At 44.0% G+C, this 16,490-nt stretch overlaps 1 protein-coding gene across 4 annotated transcripts in view; it reads right to left on the reverse strand.

Annotated features, from left to right (window-relative positions):
• LOC125723767 (signal-induced proliferation-associated 1-like protein 1) overlaps positions 1-16,490 on the reverse strand; it is a 168,155-nt gene that overhangs the window by 52,009 nt on the left and 99,656 nt on the right. For all 4 annotated transcript variants that reach the window (XM_049000498.1, XM_049000497.1, XM_049000499.1 and 1 more), the window contains one exon: positions 5,746-6,325. In XM_049000498.1, the coding sequence (XP_048856455.1) occupies positions 5,746-6,325 (580 nt within the window). The remainder of the gene's footprint in view (positions 1-5,745; positions 6,326-16,490) is intronic.

Consider the following 16,490-nt stretch of genomic DNA (forward strand, 5'->3'; position numbering starts at 1 on the left):
TTGCATCTTAAAGGCAGTGATATACATGCAGATCCACGTACACTAAAAAGAGCAGATTATACATACACAATTCTGCTGTGAATAAAGTTTCTCAGTGTGAGATTATATATGATGCCAAACATGAATAAAGTATGGTGGTTTCAAATAAAAAATTAAAAACAATAATTATTCAGGTCAATTTGTCCATTGTAAAAATAAAATGAAATGACATTCTTCTAATTCTATTTAATGACATAAGTTCCTATTTTTGTATTTTCCTAAAATTGCATATATTGGAAAAATATCAATCTAAAACAAAAGGAATTCCCCCACCCCATACAAAGACAATATCATGTCCTATTTATGGAAAACAATACCAGAGATAGTAAAATACTTGCATCAGGTACACATCCTGTTACATAAGCATTTTATATATTTGCAGGCAAATTTCTCCCCTTATCAGGACAATATTGCATTATTCCTTTAGATCTTTATAATCCCCATTATTATTGATTCAGTGGTGCTAGGAAAATGGCAGAGAAACATCCAGAGTGATTTGTGTATATGTTATTAAAATCATGGTAATTATTCAGATCAGAAATAGCACTATCCATTAATGAAATCATTGTAACTATGGTAATCGACCTAACAAAAACCATCACAGGTGTTACCTGCACCAGTATTTGGCCACACATCAAAATGATTCAGTGTTTATTCAGGCTGGCAACACAAATGAAAAGAGCGTAAAATTTACTATCAGCAACAGAAATTTTCTTTCAAGACCTTCAACTCCCCTGAACAATATGAAGTCCCCACTGGCTTTTTCATCAGTGAACTATAACATTTTGAAAAGCACTAGAAAAACCACATGAATGAGGCAAAATTAATGAAAATGCTGTAAATGAAAGTGCTACAGTTGGGCTTCGATGAGATGCATCACTGTATTTTCAGTAGAGCTGAAGCTCAATTCCATTAAAACAGGAATGGCTACATTGTGCATCTGAAGTGCATGCTCTTGTTGCACTATTGTATTTGCCTTGTGCAATTTGAGGAAACATTAGTTCTTATTCTTATGGTTCAGTTAGAAGGAGCTGCAAACAGTCCAGGAGACATTTTTTTTGTGACAGGCATGCCAACCCTCAGGCTTGCAGCTGAGATCAGGAACATTTTCTGCAAAGCTGTTCTGCCTTCCTGCAGCCCAGAGATGGCAATTCTGTGGAGGGCAGCTGTTCCTAGTCAATGTATGCCACTGTTTCACCCAGTAGCCAACAGACAAGTCAGGAAATGTCCAAATCAAATTTCGACTCACATGAGATATTGCATGAAAATACATCTTAGACAGATGTGGGTACATGGGTGAAACATTTGGTGACTGAGAGATTATTTGAGGAATGTGGCTCTTTATATAGCAAAGGAGAACGGATCCTTAAAAACGGGACTAAGCTGCCATGGTGTGTTACCAGCATGACTAGAGTATCAGCTATATATTTCACAAATGCAGGACCAAGAATAATGTGTCGACGCTCAATACTGCCCAGTACATAACTGTGGCTATTCCTGAAGGAAAGGAAAAAGCATGCAGTTCCATAACTGCACAGAATTTGGAGCAAATATTGTGGTCCAGATGGCATGCGAGGATTCTGTGATGGTAACTGTGCCTGGGTGGCCAGTGCACGATTTACATCCTGGTCCTTCCTGCACTGAAAAAAATGACTTTGAATGAACTCAATTGAAGCGTTTTTTTTTTTTTCAAGTTAATGCATTCACTTTTATTCTGAGAACAGAATATAGTTGAGTTAATCTTGCTAAATTTTCCCATGTCTTATTAAACCAAGTGAATTGGTTGCTAGACTGCATAACATTAAGTATTTATCAGAGCTAAGAGAAGATGAGAGCTCCCCCAAGGTGCATTTTCCCTGAAGATATACTGGGTGGAGGCCTTATTGCTTTTACACTATGACTTGGGATATAAGAACAAATTAAATAATTTTGCTCATTTAATATTCAGATATTTACTACACTTAATTTTAGAAATCAAGGTTTAATATTTAGAAGCCCACCATGATCAAGGATGGTATCCCACGGATATTAGTCTCTACCACACTTTATTACTAGTTGCTTTAGGATTTTTTGGTTGTCAGTCTTGTTTGGGTGATTGCTAATTTAGCCCTTGCCTTCAGTACTGTACTGTAGTGGTTCTATAAAATATCCAGGATGATTTATTTCATGTGTATAGTTGATGCTGCTGTGATCCCTTCCATACCAAATCCCTGTTGATCGAAAGAAAACTGTCTTTCCAGATGCATTATGGTTATGTTCCCTCTTGCAGCACCACAAATTTCATTTCGAATATCTAAGAGAGCAATGCCAGTTTAAAACCCTTGCTTCAAAGGCTTATGCAACAGGTGGCACCTGGCCATGATGTAACAGGTGAGAGGTGTTCCTACCTCCGTTTACAGCTCTATATATATATTGATTAGGCAGCAGGTGAAATGGCTTATGAGATGGCACTCACTATGGCAAGCTTCTGAATTTTATGATTGCATAGCATGAAAATGGTTCATTTCATAAGTGCGAACGAATGACTTGTGTGTACTAAGTACATTGGAAAGGCAAACCATTTTGGGGTATTGCTCAGCATGCCTGGTTGTTTGGAGTAAAATGCTGTCAGAGGAGACAGAGAAGACATTTATTATCCCGGAGGAAATTGTGTATAAAACAGGGAAAGGACACAAAGCACTTGTAACACATTGCAGCTAGCCTTAATGAGCACAGAGCCAGTGTTGCCAGACGTCCGATAATTATCGTATTTGTACGATAATTTTACCCTCTGTACGATATACGATCAATAATTCCAAAAATCCCATAATTTATGATAATTTTACCTCTCCATTTTATGAAAGTTATTTCATTAGCACGACAAGGTACAGATCTCTGTCTTCACCCGGCTGCGCAGACATACTTGGCTTGATTATGTGCCAATCAACGCACAATGTAACACGTGGTGACACACAAAGTAAACAATGATGAGCGGTTTAAGTGCGGATTTGCATGGCGGAGTTGCAGTTACGGAAGACGCAAAGAATGAGCATACGCAACATCGCCATCAGACCTACAGAAATGAATGGGAGAAAGACCCCAGTTTATTGTGCTAGAGGTGCTGTTCTGCCCAGAGGTGGTTTTTACAAACGTTCTGTAGGTAAAAGTTGCATTACACACTATAATATGCATAGTCTATGTTACTGAAGCAGATTTTCTGAGCAACGTCAGAATGGAAATTGCGTGTGCATAATAATTTTTCTCAAAATACAATAATTTTAAGCTGCTGGTATGATACTTCAACATTTAAGATCTAGCAACACTGCACAGAGCACTATGATGTGATTTTTCTTGGTGCATGTGGCTTAATTTGAATTTTATTGTATAGGCAAGCAACTTATTACTACCTTGGAAAATAGTGTGTTGATGCATCTTTGGATTGTTACGCATAATTAGTCCAGTTTAATATAAGCATTCAATTTGTATATTTTTTCTTTTGTGAACTATTATAGGCTACAATTTGCAATCACAGGCCCTAATCCTTTATTCAAGTTGGTTGTATCATGTTGAACAGCAACATTTAGTAGTACGTGTGTCCCAGTATGGATACAGACTGGCTGGTTATGAAACATTTTAAAATTTCTTAATTCCCTCCCATTTTTTTTATTTGGATATTAATCACCAGTATTAGGGTCAGTAATATCTTTTAAGGCAAGGTGGGAATGTAAGTTTCAATCTTTATATGCTTTTCCATGTATCACAGCTCTGATATGTGGACACTGGTACGCTGTGTAAACTTGAAAGATGTGATACTGTATCTGTGTGCTTTGGATGAAAGTCACAAGTGTATTTGATGTGAGCCCATTGTTCCCTTTGTAATACTGTAATAATTTAATAACTGTCGTAATTTGTAATATTTGTATAAATCAAAACTGCTGCACCCAGTAGTAATTTTATTTTAACATGATTGTTTTATGTGCAATTGTTTGTGTTCGACCACCATCTGTGCACCAATAAAGATATTGCTGATATCTTTCACCTTGGTTGTTAATTATTTCTGAAATGTTTAGTATAGTATGGTGTGCCCCCCACCCCGCTTTTAGTGGGGGGTGTTAACTGCACTGTTAATGTGGCACTTTGATTTTCTGTGGATTTTCTACTTAAATGATTATCACTGCATTTAGTCGTCTTAAACTGTGACATGTCAGATGTGGATTTTCAAAGAGTTCAGTATCTGGATTGTTTCTCTGCATATTACTGTTTGAAAAGATGCAATGGTAACTTTAAAAAATCTCAATGCAAGGCACTGCAAAATGATACACGTTCTTATCTTTTGTACAAAAGCGCAAGTGCCCCACACATATCGCACACTACCACAATTCAAAATAGACTGACTTCTATCTTTTATCCTTTTATAAAATGCTGAATGATCAGGGAACTGTTTACCTAAAAGAGCTTATTAATCTTATAATCTCTCAGACTGTAAAAGGTATGCCTCCACATAAAGAAATATAATTTAAAATGTTTTACAGTAAAACCATCTGCCAGAGGACTACTACAATATAACGCTGCAAACAAAGAAGATCGAAGCAAATATATATATTTTTTTTTATTTAGACAAAATTCTAATTTCTTTAATAAACTGACTAAAACACATCTTATGGACAATTTGCTTGCATGTAAGCTTATTTTAAGAAATCTTACAATTTTCTTACTGCAATGGCAGATAATTTTGCCAATTTTAGGCCATCTTGCCTCAAAAGAGAAACAATTTATCTTAAATATCACAGGCCATTTTTTGCAGTGGGGGGGCTCATCTTAATCTTAAATAATGCAGTTGTGTTGCTTTTGGAGTCAGTAATTAAACCAGGGGAGTTTCTAGCTATGAAAAAGATCAGGGGCTAAGTTAAGATTATCCGGGGCTTGACTTTTTTTGAAGGAAAATTGGCATTAAGGCTTAAAATACTCGACGCTACAGTACAATTAAACCCAATATCTTTCTCTGATTCATGATCAGGTGCTAAAAGGTGACAGAAAGTGTGCTACAGTACAAGGGCTGTAAAGTCCTATGGGTATAAACCAGGGAACAACCCAGGATGGGGCCCCAACCCATCATAGGGAAAATTCACACACTATTCACACCTATTTGCAATTGGGCAGCTCCAATTAACCTCCAGAGAACCCTGGTGGAAACTCAAACTCGTATTCCAGAAGTGTGAAGCAACAGTCCTAACCACCGTGCTACCATGCTGCCTTTAGTTATGAGAACAGTGGTTCTCAAAGTCGGTCCTCTGGCCCCACTGCCCTGCTTGTTTTCCAGCTATCCCTGCCCCACACACAAGTCCCAGCTGTCTTTCAGCTTCTGATTGACTGAACACACTTGATCCAGGTAATCAGCAGTGTGTAGGGCAGGGATAGCTGGAAAACAAGCAGGGCAGTGGGGCCTGAGGACAGAGTTTGAGAACCACTGAGTTATAACAACAACTATATATCCATTTCATCGTGCACAGGGTTATAAAGTGAAACTGAAGTCTATCTCATACCACAGCAGTGGACTCTTGTAGGAAAACATTGAATTTTCAGGAAGAAGGATCCTAGATTTTTAAAATGCATTATTCTCCTGTTTTACCTTACTGGAGCCCAATGTTTAGGGTTCTTAGTCTATCTCCATAAAAAGCACTGACACAATGAAATGTTTTTCAAAAAAGAGAGAGAATATTCACTCACCTCCAGACGCAAAATGACCTCACGAAAGTCTTCTGTGTTATTGTTGATGGAGCGCAGAGAGATACATTCACCACGTTCATAGAAGATCTTCATGGAGGTGGCATTGACTTGTGTCCAGCCAATCACATCCTGCACTAGACAGTTGAACACAAGTAGTTTAGCATCAGTGTCCAGGAGGACGAGAAATTCATTGGATATAGCCAACAGGCAGTCCAGCTGGCCACCCGTGCTATGGTCCTCTGCAAGCACAGACCATGTGACGGCACCCAGACTTCGAAGTTCTGCCCCATTGTAGGGCCGACTCTTCTCTTTGCGCTTGTGAGCCAGTGAGATGAAGGGGAATTTGCCAGAGGAGTCAATAGGCGTGCTTGTCACATGGTGTTCTGCGAGGTCCCGCAGATACTCCTGACGCGTTCGTGTGGCCATGGCCCGGAACTTCTCCGATTTGTGTGCAGCGTTTTCGGCATTGATCACTTTAGACAGCAAAAAGTCCCGGAACACAGATGACTTGGGAAAAGTCACACCCTTGGGTATAAGGGGCCCAAAGGGGGGTACATCCTTCGATCGTGTGACAGCCACACTGCAAATAAAGAACAGAAAGAACATTTTTTTTAAGTTTCCAAACTGCAATATTCACTCAATCCCTAATGTAGCAGGACCGACAGAGATAATAGAAAAAGTTGTCATTTCTGTTTCATTTTTCACTTATATCTTCAGATCTTTTTCTTTGTATTTTGGATCAGCCAAATTGTATGTGCTGTGCAAATTTAAAAAATAACATGACACACACCACTGACTGAATGCCTTTAGCAATTAAAAAAGAAAAACAAATAAGAACATACATAACCTCATATTGAATTAAATGACAATCAGAAATATTCTTATTTCTTACCACATTTTATTTTAGCAGGTTGTATTCCTGAATAACAGCCTCTAGTCACACTATTTTATTAAGAATAATAATACTTTTTACAAAACATGCATCATCGATTGGCTGATATTTGTGCCACAAGAAACTGAATATAAATAGTGTATATTTAAATTGCAATTGTTGCATTAAAAACTGAGTCTGAATTTCAACTGAAACTGCAGTTATTCTACTTGGAAAATGTGACGCTCTATACTTACAAATTCACTTCTGCCAATTCAATTTCAGCTTGCGAATTCAACTGAAATTTATCGAGACGCACAATCTGGGTCCTTCAGGAAAAGTAATCGACCGCAAGTTCACAACGTAACTCATTTCCATGTTTACGACCGTTCTGCAGGTCCCGGTAAATTGGACGCGAGTGTCGTGGTGTCGCAAGCGCAAATACGAGATCATATATGCAGTCATCATATACGTAATAAGAATTAAGCAGTACAGGTGTTGTGCCAAAAAGTGACTGTCTACCAGAAACTGATTACGATCCGCGGGAGCGCGCACAGCCTGTTCGGGACGCACTGCATAGTTTCTATGCTACTACAGCGGCTATTTTCAATATCAAATCGTCTAAAAGTGCAAAAACCATACAGTACATGTATCCCCGAGCTAATAGCGAAGGTACAGTATGTCTCTGTCAGATGTAAGGGTTTGGTGATTTTTTAAATAAATTGTAATATGAGTCAGAGGAAGCCATTCTCATGTAAAACCCTTTAAAGCAGCCATTGGTCGTAATTGTGTTGTAAAACTGTAACCTTATGCCATGAAGCCATGGAAGTTCAAATGCGACACGTTAAATTAGATTTATATTTATAAATGTTCCTACGTCTAAATGAGTTTCACTACACAACCGATGTGGATTACTTCTGGAATAAAGACGATTCTTCATCTTGCAGTCATATTAAATCAGTGGATTTTTCCTGCTCTGTGCTGCGGTATCAACCATCCAGTCCTTTATACCACTTTAAACAACTCTATAGGACCAATATAACCAGTACAATGCAGTTTTCCTATTGCCAAAAAGTGATTACAGTCAATATAGTTTTACTGACAGGCATTTTCTGCCTGACTTTAATTGTTTTGCACTCTTCTGGGTTATATTTACAGTATTAGTAAATATCTAACCCATTTGTACCACTTTAAACAACCCAATTAGCACCAGTATAACCAGTACAGTGCATTTTACCAATTGCCAAAACGTTGCCAGTAGTCTGCTACTCAGAGACAAGCGTCACGTGAGAGTGGCGGGTCAGCGCGCACAGTACTTACAGTGTTGTTGAGGCGCTTCCGTTGTTCCCCACACCCCCACCGCACCCCCGCCACAGTTCTCACGGTCAATACAGTAGCAACACTTTTATTTCTCCACTTCGAGCACTGCTTATACAGATCACCATATTAAACGCCAGTTCAACTGATGCTCCCGGTTATTAGCAGAGTATACAGAGAGCGCTGTAGACATGCAGCAGAGCAGAAGCACAGCACTTCAAACCCGCTTTATAACTGTACATTTAGATCGACACATGGGGTACATGTATCGATGCACTCGTGTTGTGTTTTTTTCTTCCCCGCCAATTGGGAGTCAGGAGCCGCTTGTGTAGATCTTCAGATTCAGCCTTTATTGCAGGAGTGTCAGACTCCAGTCCTGGAGGGCTGGAGCCCTGCTCATTTTTTGTTTACCCTCATTTAACAAACCTGATTCAACTCCATGTGCTAATTATCACATAGCTCTTGAGCTGAATCATTTGTGGTGGAACAGGGAAAGAACTAAGATACACAGGGCTCCGACCCCCCAGGACTGGAGTCTGACACCCCTGCTTTATTGCCACAGTGAGGTTACAGCCAAGGCTGGACACCCTGCAGGAGTGTGTCCAATACTGTTTTACACTAATTTTTATACATTTTATTATCGTGTGACAAAATCTCGTCTCTTAAGCATCATAATTTCTTCAACCATTCACCATCGTTGTTGTCTCCCTTGATTCACACCCCTAGATGATAAGTTTGTCAATCATCTCTTTTACTGTTCGGTCCCCCGGCTAAACATAATGGTGGCGCGACCATCTATGTTTTTTTTAAATACCCAGCTGTAAACTTTTGATGAACTCAGGGGAATCCCTTCCTCCAGTAGCAAACCTTGTCAACTTCAACTTGTTGCACATTGTTTGCTAGAGGGTTAATAATATATTTGTCCTTCAACATAGTGATAAGCTGCAGCACTACTAAAGTACATATTCATACATCAAAGGCTAACAAAATGGCTAACAGATACAGAAACTTCCAAGCCAACACTTCTAAGCCACAAGGTGCTAATTCATACTTGTTTTTTGTCACATTGTACACAGCAGTAATTGGTCTGCATTCTCTGAAGGTTATAAAGTGACTCTCTGCACAATTTATATCAGCTTCTTATAGAGTCCTAATGATTACATTCTCTATGCATTATGAAGTACTGAATAATATTCCATACTCGCATAACAGAAATTAATACTGACGTCGCCTCATATCGGCAAGATGCATATTCTAAAAGATATTTAGCATAAACTCTGCTAGAAAGCCACATGAGATGAACAGCTGAGGAATAACTATAAGTAAAATTCATATCCCTAGCTAGTTTTGCATTAGTCGACCATATTAATATAAACTAGCAGTGCCAGAAATCGTTCATTTAACCACATATACTACTACTGTATACTAACCAGACCACCAGTTAATGTTTATGCCATTGCTTGTGTATATAAAGCTTATTCTCATATATATCGTAAGATAATGCTCTTCCCGGCACACGCCTCCACTTTATCCCGACTAGCAGAACTGTCATAAACATGGAATTGAAGTGCGTTGTGAACCTATGGTTCGTTACAACGTACAGCGCTCTCCCCGCCCACCACAACTTGTGTCGCTACATCTACCTGTATATACCTGATCTTCACCCGACAATGCAACAAAAATAACAGACTTTTTCAAGGCATAGACTGTCTACATTTAAAGTAATATTCAACATTCCTGCGTCAAATGAGTTTCCTTGACCGATCGCTACTGGACTGCGTAGTAATGGCTTAAGTGTTGTGTGCGTATTCTTTGTTTATTAAACCTTGTGAAATACCGGTCATGCCGGTAATTGTGAATTCAGAATAATAATGGAAGTAAAGGATTTTATGATTTAATTTGACCAATATTTCATTAATATTTTCAGGCCAAATGCCAATTTGGATGCGAATGTTTATTTAAAAAATCCATTTTGACCAGCCGTTGTGTATTTTCGTTGCCGTTTATCGCCGGCCGGCACTAAGTAATCGTGAGTAATTTAAGGAAAATTTCAAGGATCCAAAGAGCTTTGTCGAATTATTTTACAAGTTGTAACCGGTGATCGCTAGGGATGACGTCATCCGCGGATCCCGTATCCGCCGGTATGTATGAGACGCTGATTAAGTAAATGGGGGCGGTTCATGATGGCGTCTTAATTGGGATCAGCGTGGATAAAAGCGGTGGGAAGCTGCTAGTGGGGGAGGTTCGATTGCTGCCGCGATACTTCTGCGAGCGACGGAAATGGTGGTGAGCGGTTGGTTCCGTGTCCCGGCTGCGGCATAAGGTAATGAGTAATAGGGGTTGGATAGGGTGGCTGAGTGCATTTCTGTTCTCTTCCGGGTATGTAAGGGCTGTTGATCTTCTTCCTAGGCTGGGTTCGGGGTGACAAGTGTGTCCGGGTCCATGCTGATGCTCAGGAGCTGGTCACTGCTGTTTTGCCTGTTTTTGATTTCGTTTTGTAAGATTATGTGCGTTGTACCGGCATTGCTGTGAATAAGGGGGGCGTGGTTATCGGGGCTAACTGGGTGCTGGCTGGTATAGTAGGAGGTCTGGAGGGTAGTTTAGTCTCTTCCCCATTTACAGCGGAGAGCCAGTGAATGTGGTGCTGGAGTTTGGGGGTTGGAGGTTGTATTCTTTCACTGCATGGAGTGAATGTGGGGTGAGTGAGAAGTATTAACTCCAGGATGTGGTTTGCTGTGATTTTGATATTAACTCCCACTTGGATGTGTGTGCCCTTGGGGGGTATGTGTGTGGTGTCTCCCCTTCCTTCTTTTTCTTCTTCCAGGTAAGCACCTTCCCTGGCTGGCTAAGGGGTTAAGGCGTGATTATAGTATTGGACCACCAGCACCTGAGTTTTGCTCTCAACCCCGTTTGTGTGTTTTAGTGGTGTCATATGCTGGTAATTGTTTACTGACTGGGAGGGTTCAGTTTTAAATTATTGTTAATAAATTGTTTTAATTCTGGGATATGCGTCTCTGTGTGTTCATGCAAAGGGAAGTCGTGGGGTTAATTTGAAGTCCTGAGGGGCAGGGCCTCTGGTGGCGTAGTCGGGGTTACGTAACCTTGCAGCCCAAGGTTACAATCTGGCGTAGTCGGCAGGATTCTGCATCTTCTTACCAGAGACAAGTATTCCAGTTTTGGTGGGTTATTAGTGGATTGATTTGAGGCAAAACAGCAGTGGCCCATCGAGGGACATTACCTGTACCAGCTGGGGCTGGAATTGTGTTACATCCTGCAGTGTGGGGAGGAGCCATGTCTGAAGAGGTTCAAGGACTTAAGGACTTGGTGCAACAGCTGCAGGCCGAGAATGAACATCTTCGGCGGGAGCATACCACCGTACAGCCAAGCACCAGCGGGTCATCGGCGAGGACTGACGGGCAGTTGGTTAACACTGGGATGGAACGGTTGTATATTCCCAGGGAGCGGAGGTGCCCGGTGTTTCGGGGAACTTTTGGGATTGGGGTGGATGAATGGTTGGAGGAGGTAAAGGCTAGCGTGAGGGCCCGACATCTGAATGGATTGGAGGAAGCTTATTTTATGTATGATCATCTAGATGGGGAGGCTAAGGCTGAAATTCGGTACCGGAGTAGGGCTGAAAGGGAGGACCCTGCTGTGATCGCTGCCATCTTGAAGGACTTGTATGGTTGTGTTAAGTCCTATGTTGAGTTACAGGAGGGTTTCTTTTCACGTAAACAACATGAGGGGGAATCATTGCGGGAATATTCTCATGCTCTTTGTTCATTGATGGATAAAGTGTTACAACGTGCTCCTGATTCTGTCCCTAATTCAGATATGTTGTTGCGTGATCAGTTTGTGGAGTATGTGTATGATCCAGCTCTGCGTAGGGAGTTGAAGCGTTTTGTCCGCCAGGCCCCCCAGTTGTCCATGCTTGATGTTCGGGCCGAAGCCATCCGATGGGAGCGGGAGGGGAGGCCCAGTGAATGTGGGAGGGGTAGGAGTCATTCTGTGCCCTCACTGTGTGCTATGCATTACACTCGACCCCCACCTAAGGTTGAGTCTTTACCTCCTGCACCTACTGGTGTAGAGTTAGCAGAGCTAAAGAGAATGTTGCTAAAACACCAGGAGCAATTGAATTTCCTGACCAAAAGTGTTTCGGCCCTATCAGGTTCGCAGCAGCTGAGGGGCCCGAGTCGCTCCGGTACTGTTATTTGTCGTAGGTGTCAGCAGCCGGGCCACTATGCACGGGAGTGTGATAATGAACGGGTTGAGTTGTCAGGTTTCCGGGTTTCTGTTGGCCAGGCCGGTGTTGCGTCCCAGCCTCCGGAAAACTAGGCCCCTCCAATGTGCTGAGCCACTCATTGGAAGGGGGCAACATTGGCTCCTGTCGGCCTACCCCGGTAAGTCAGGCCATCTCCTCATTGGTAGGCCAGTGCCCTACAGTAACTGTTAAAGTAGGGGTGAAGTGTTTGTTAGATACAGGGTCAATGGTGTCAACACTACCGGAGAGTCTCTTCCGGGAGCATATGCAGGGCCAATTGAAGGAGTGTAATTGGTTGCATTTACAGGCGGCAAATGGTCTTGAAATACCTTATGTGGGTTATGTTGAGTTGGCAGTTGAGGTTTTGGGTAAACATCTACCAAAGAGGGGCTGGTTGGTGGTTAGGGATCCTCCCGGGTCAGGTGGCTCTAGTACACCAGGGGTGCTGGGGATGAATGTGATCAGGGAATGTTATACTGAATTATTTGTCCAGCATGGTTCAGCCCTCTTTGATGGTTCCACCATTGGCCTGGAGGCTCAACGGTGGAAGGAGGCGTTCCAGTTTTGCCAGCAAGCTCCTGTTAATGATCCTCCCTCCAGGGGATTGGTAAAAGTAAGAGGACGAAAGGCTATTTATATACCTGGGGGAACAGTTAAATTTGTGGCAGCCACCTGTGCTGAAAAGCTGGGTGGGGCTTTAGGGGAAGTTGTATTTGAGCCCACCAGTGCCGCTCGGCAGCTTCCAAGTAGTTTGTTGCCCCTTCCGGCTTTCCTCAGAGTAACCAAGGGGACTGTGTATGTTCCCATTTTGAATGTCAACAAAACTATGGCCACTCTTTATCCGCGCTGTCCAGTGGGTATAGTGACACAGGCCCAAGTAGTAAGTCTGCCTCCCGGGGTGACAGAGAAGGTGGGGCCGGTAGATCAGCCCCTCGGGGAGGGGAGTACCTTGGGTGGGGTAACCCTTTCTGTGAATGCCCAGATGGGTGCTTACCATTCAGTGTTGGAGCAAATTCAGGGACTTGACCTGTCAGTATTGCCCTCAGTAGAGCAGGAACGTGTTAGGGGTGTGTTGAGGCAATATGCTGGAGTGTTTTTGTCATCGGAGGGTGACTTGGGATGTACTACGCTCCTGTCACATGATATTCCCCTTATGGATGATAAGCCGGTCAGACAAAGGTTTAGACGTATCCCCCCGTCGGATTATGAGGCTGTGAGGGCTCATATTCATCAATTGTTAGATAGTCAAGTTATTCGGGAAAGTTGCAGCCCCTTTGCCTCTCCCATTGTGCTGGTGAAAAAGAAGGATGGCCGCTTGAGGATGTGTGTGGATTATCGGCAGTTGAACAGCAAAACCCGTAGGGATGCATTTCCCCTGCCTCGCATCGAGGAGACATTAGACTCTCTATCCGGGGCTCAGTGGTTTTCCACTATTGACTTGTCGAGTGGATACCATCAAATCCCTGTAACCGAGAGTGATCGTCCGAAGACAGCTTTTTGTACCCCCTTTGGGCTATTCGAGTTTAATAGAATGCCCTTTGGGTTGTGTAATGCGCCTAGTACATTCCAGCGATTGATGGAACGGATTTTTGGGGATCAGAATGGGCAGTCTTTATGGTTGTACTTGGATGATATTATCATCTTTTCCTCTGATGCAGGTGAACATCTGAAGCGTCTGGAGTTGGTGTTGGGACGACTACAGAGGGAGGGAGTGAAGGTTAATCTGGAGAAGTGTTGCTTTTTTGGGAAGGAGGTGCGCTACCTTGGCCATCGGATCTCCCGGGATGGCGTCTCTACCGACCCGGAGAAGGTGTCTGCAGTAGCAAATTGGCCTAGGCCGAGGAACATCCAGGAATTGCGGTCTTTCCTGGGTTTCGCCAGTTATTATCGCCGTTTTGTAGAGGGATTTGCCAGACTGGCGGGCCCCCTACATCGCCTGGTAGCAGAACAAGGGGGGGGTAGGGGTCGTAGGGGCCAGAAATTGAGGTTGGCGGAGGTGTGGCCAGACGGATGCGAGGAGAGCTTCCAGCAGCTGAAGGTACGACTGATTAATGCTCCGACTCTGGCTTTTGCAAACTTTTCTCTGCCTTTCATTTTGGAGGTGGATGCTAGTCATCATGGACTAGGGGCTGTGCTTTCACAGGAGCAGGAGGGAAAGGTGCGTCCTGTGGCCTATGCTAGCCGGAGCCTCAATCCAGCTGAGAGGAAGTACAGTTCTATGAAGCTGGAATTTTTGGGGTTGAAGTGGGCAATGACCGACAAATTCCGGGAATATTTATGGGGCCAGCAGTGTGTAGTGTGGACCGATAATAATCCTTTAAGCCATCTGAGCACTGCCAAGTTGGGGGCCACTGAACAGAGGTGGGTGGCTGAGCTGGCAGCGTTTAATTTTTCGGTTCGCTATAGGCCTGGCAGGACGAATAGAAATGCTGATGCGCTGTCGCGGCAACAACTAGAGCTTAATTCTGAGAGTTTGGTATCCCTGTTCCCGGAAGGTGTGTTGCCATCCCCTCTACAGGAGGCCATTTCGGGAAGGGTGCCACCGGTGACGCAATCAGCTATGACAGTGCTCCCGCAGCGTTCCTCGGTTGAGTTGAGGAAGCTTCAGGAGATGGATCCTACCATTAGTGCTGTTCTTCCTTTTTGGGAGGCAGGACGTAAGCCGAGTCAAGCAGAACGAGAGGGTTTGTTGCCTGCCGCACGACTGTTGCGGGAGTGGGACCGCCTCACAGTGGCAGATGGTCTCCTGCACCGTAGGGTCTTTAGGCCGGATGGGGGAGAGGGGTGGTTGCAATTCCTACTCCCGGCATCTTTAATGAGAGAGGTGTTGTACCAGTTGCATGATGCCCAGGGACATCAGGGCAACGAGCGGACAGCGGCTTTGGTCCGCCAGAGGTGTTTTTGGCCAGGGATGGCCAAGGACATTAGGGAATGGTGTGAGCAGTGTGAGCGTTGTATGCTCGCTAAGTCTTCTCAGACACAGGGACGAGCGCCGATGGGCCATTTGCTAGCAAATAGGCCAAATGAAGTGTTAGCCATAGACTTCTCATTTTTGGAGCCCTCTAGGGATGGGTTGGAACAAGTGTTGGTATTAACTGATGTATTTTCCAAGTTCACGCAGGTTATACCCACTCGGGACCAGCGAGCTTCTACGGTGGCTGGTGTTCTCCTCAGGGAATGGTTCTATCGTTTTGGAGTTCCAGCAAGGCTCCATTCTGATCAGGGTCGGTGTTTTGAGAGTGCGATTGTTCATCAGTTGTGTGATCTGTATAACATCCAGAAGACTCGCACTACCCCTTATCATCCACAAGGGAATGGTCAGTGCGAGCGCTTCAATCGCACAATGCATAACTTATTACGCACCCTGTCGACAGAACAGAAGAGCCACTGGCCACAGTATCTTCCACAGTTGGTGTTTAGTTATAACACGACCCTACATCAGACTACTGGTGAGTCTCCACACTTCCTGATGTTTGGTCAGGAACCTCAGTTACCTGTGGATTTTCTCTTGGGTCGGAGGTCGGACCCGTGGAGGGGTATGATGTGTGAGTGGGTGCAAGAACATCAGAGGCGCCTGGAGGTGGCATTTAGTAGCGTCCAGGGGAAGTTGAAACGTGCAGCCGACCATCGGAAAGCAAGGCATGATTCAAGGGCCCTGTGTGCACCTTTGGAGGTGGGTCAATTGGTGCATTTGCGTAACCATTCAGTGCGGGGCCGGAATAAAATCCAGGATGTTTGGTCCCCAGTGGTGTACCAAGTGTTGCGAGCGCCTGCGCCTGGGGGAGTAGTGTATACTGTGGCACCCCTTCAGGATTTGGAACAAGTACAGCAGGTACACCGGATCATGATGAAGTGTGTTCTGCAGAGCAGGCATCCGCCCCCGGGGCCCAGGGAGGAACCCAGGGGACCGGGGCTTGGGGATCCTTGCCGGCTAGACATGGCCGATTATGATGAAGGGTCAGTTTCGGGGGTGATCGTGACGGTGCCAGGGGTGTCTGAGGGGGAGTCGACAAGGGCATTGCCTAGGCCCTGTTCCACTGGGGTACAGGAAGTTGACCTTGGGGTTGAGGACCCTAGCTCGGTTGCAGGAGGAGGTGGTTGGCCCCTGGATAGTCCATCTGCCAGGGTTGAGGCTGGAGCCCTGCGCCGGAGCACTCGGGTAGCGGCGGGGCAACATTCTAATCCACATCGCCTTCCAGCTTCTGTGGTGACCACTAGCATTGGGGCTGTAACCTCGGGGGCACTGGGTTTGGCGGGGGAACCCTCGGAGGGGAGTCTTGGGGCTTCTAGGGATTGACT

This window comes from Brienomyrus brachyistius, unplaced genomic scaffold (genome assembly GCF_023856365.1).
Source record: "Brienomyrus brachyistius isolate T26 unplaced genomic scaffold, BBRACH_0.4 scaffold51, whole genome shotgun sequence".
NCBI classification, from domain to species: Eukaryota; Metazoa; Chordata; class Actinopteri; order Osteoglossiformes; family Mormyridae; genus Brienomyrus; species Brienomyrus brachyistius.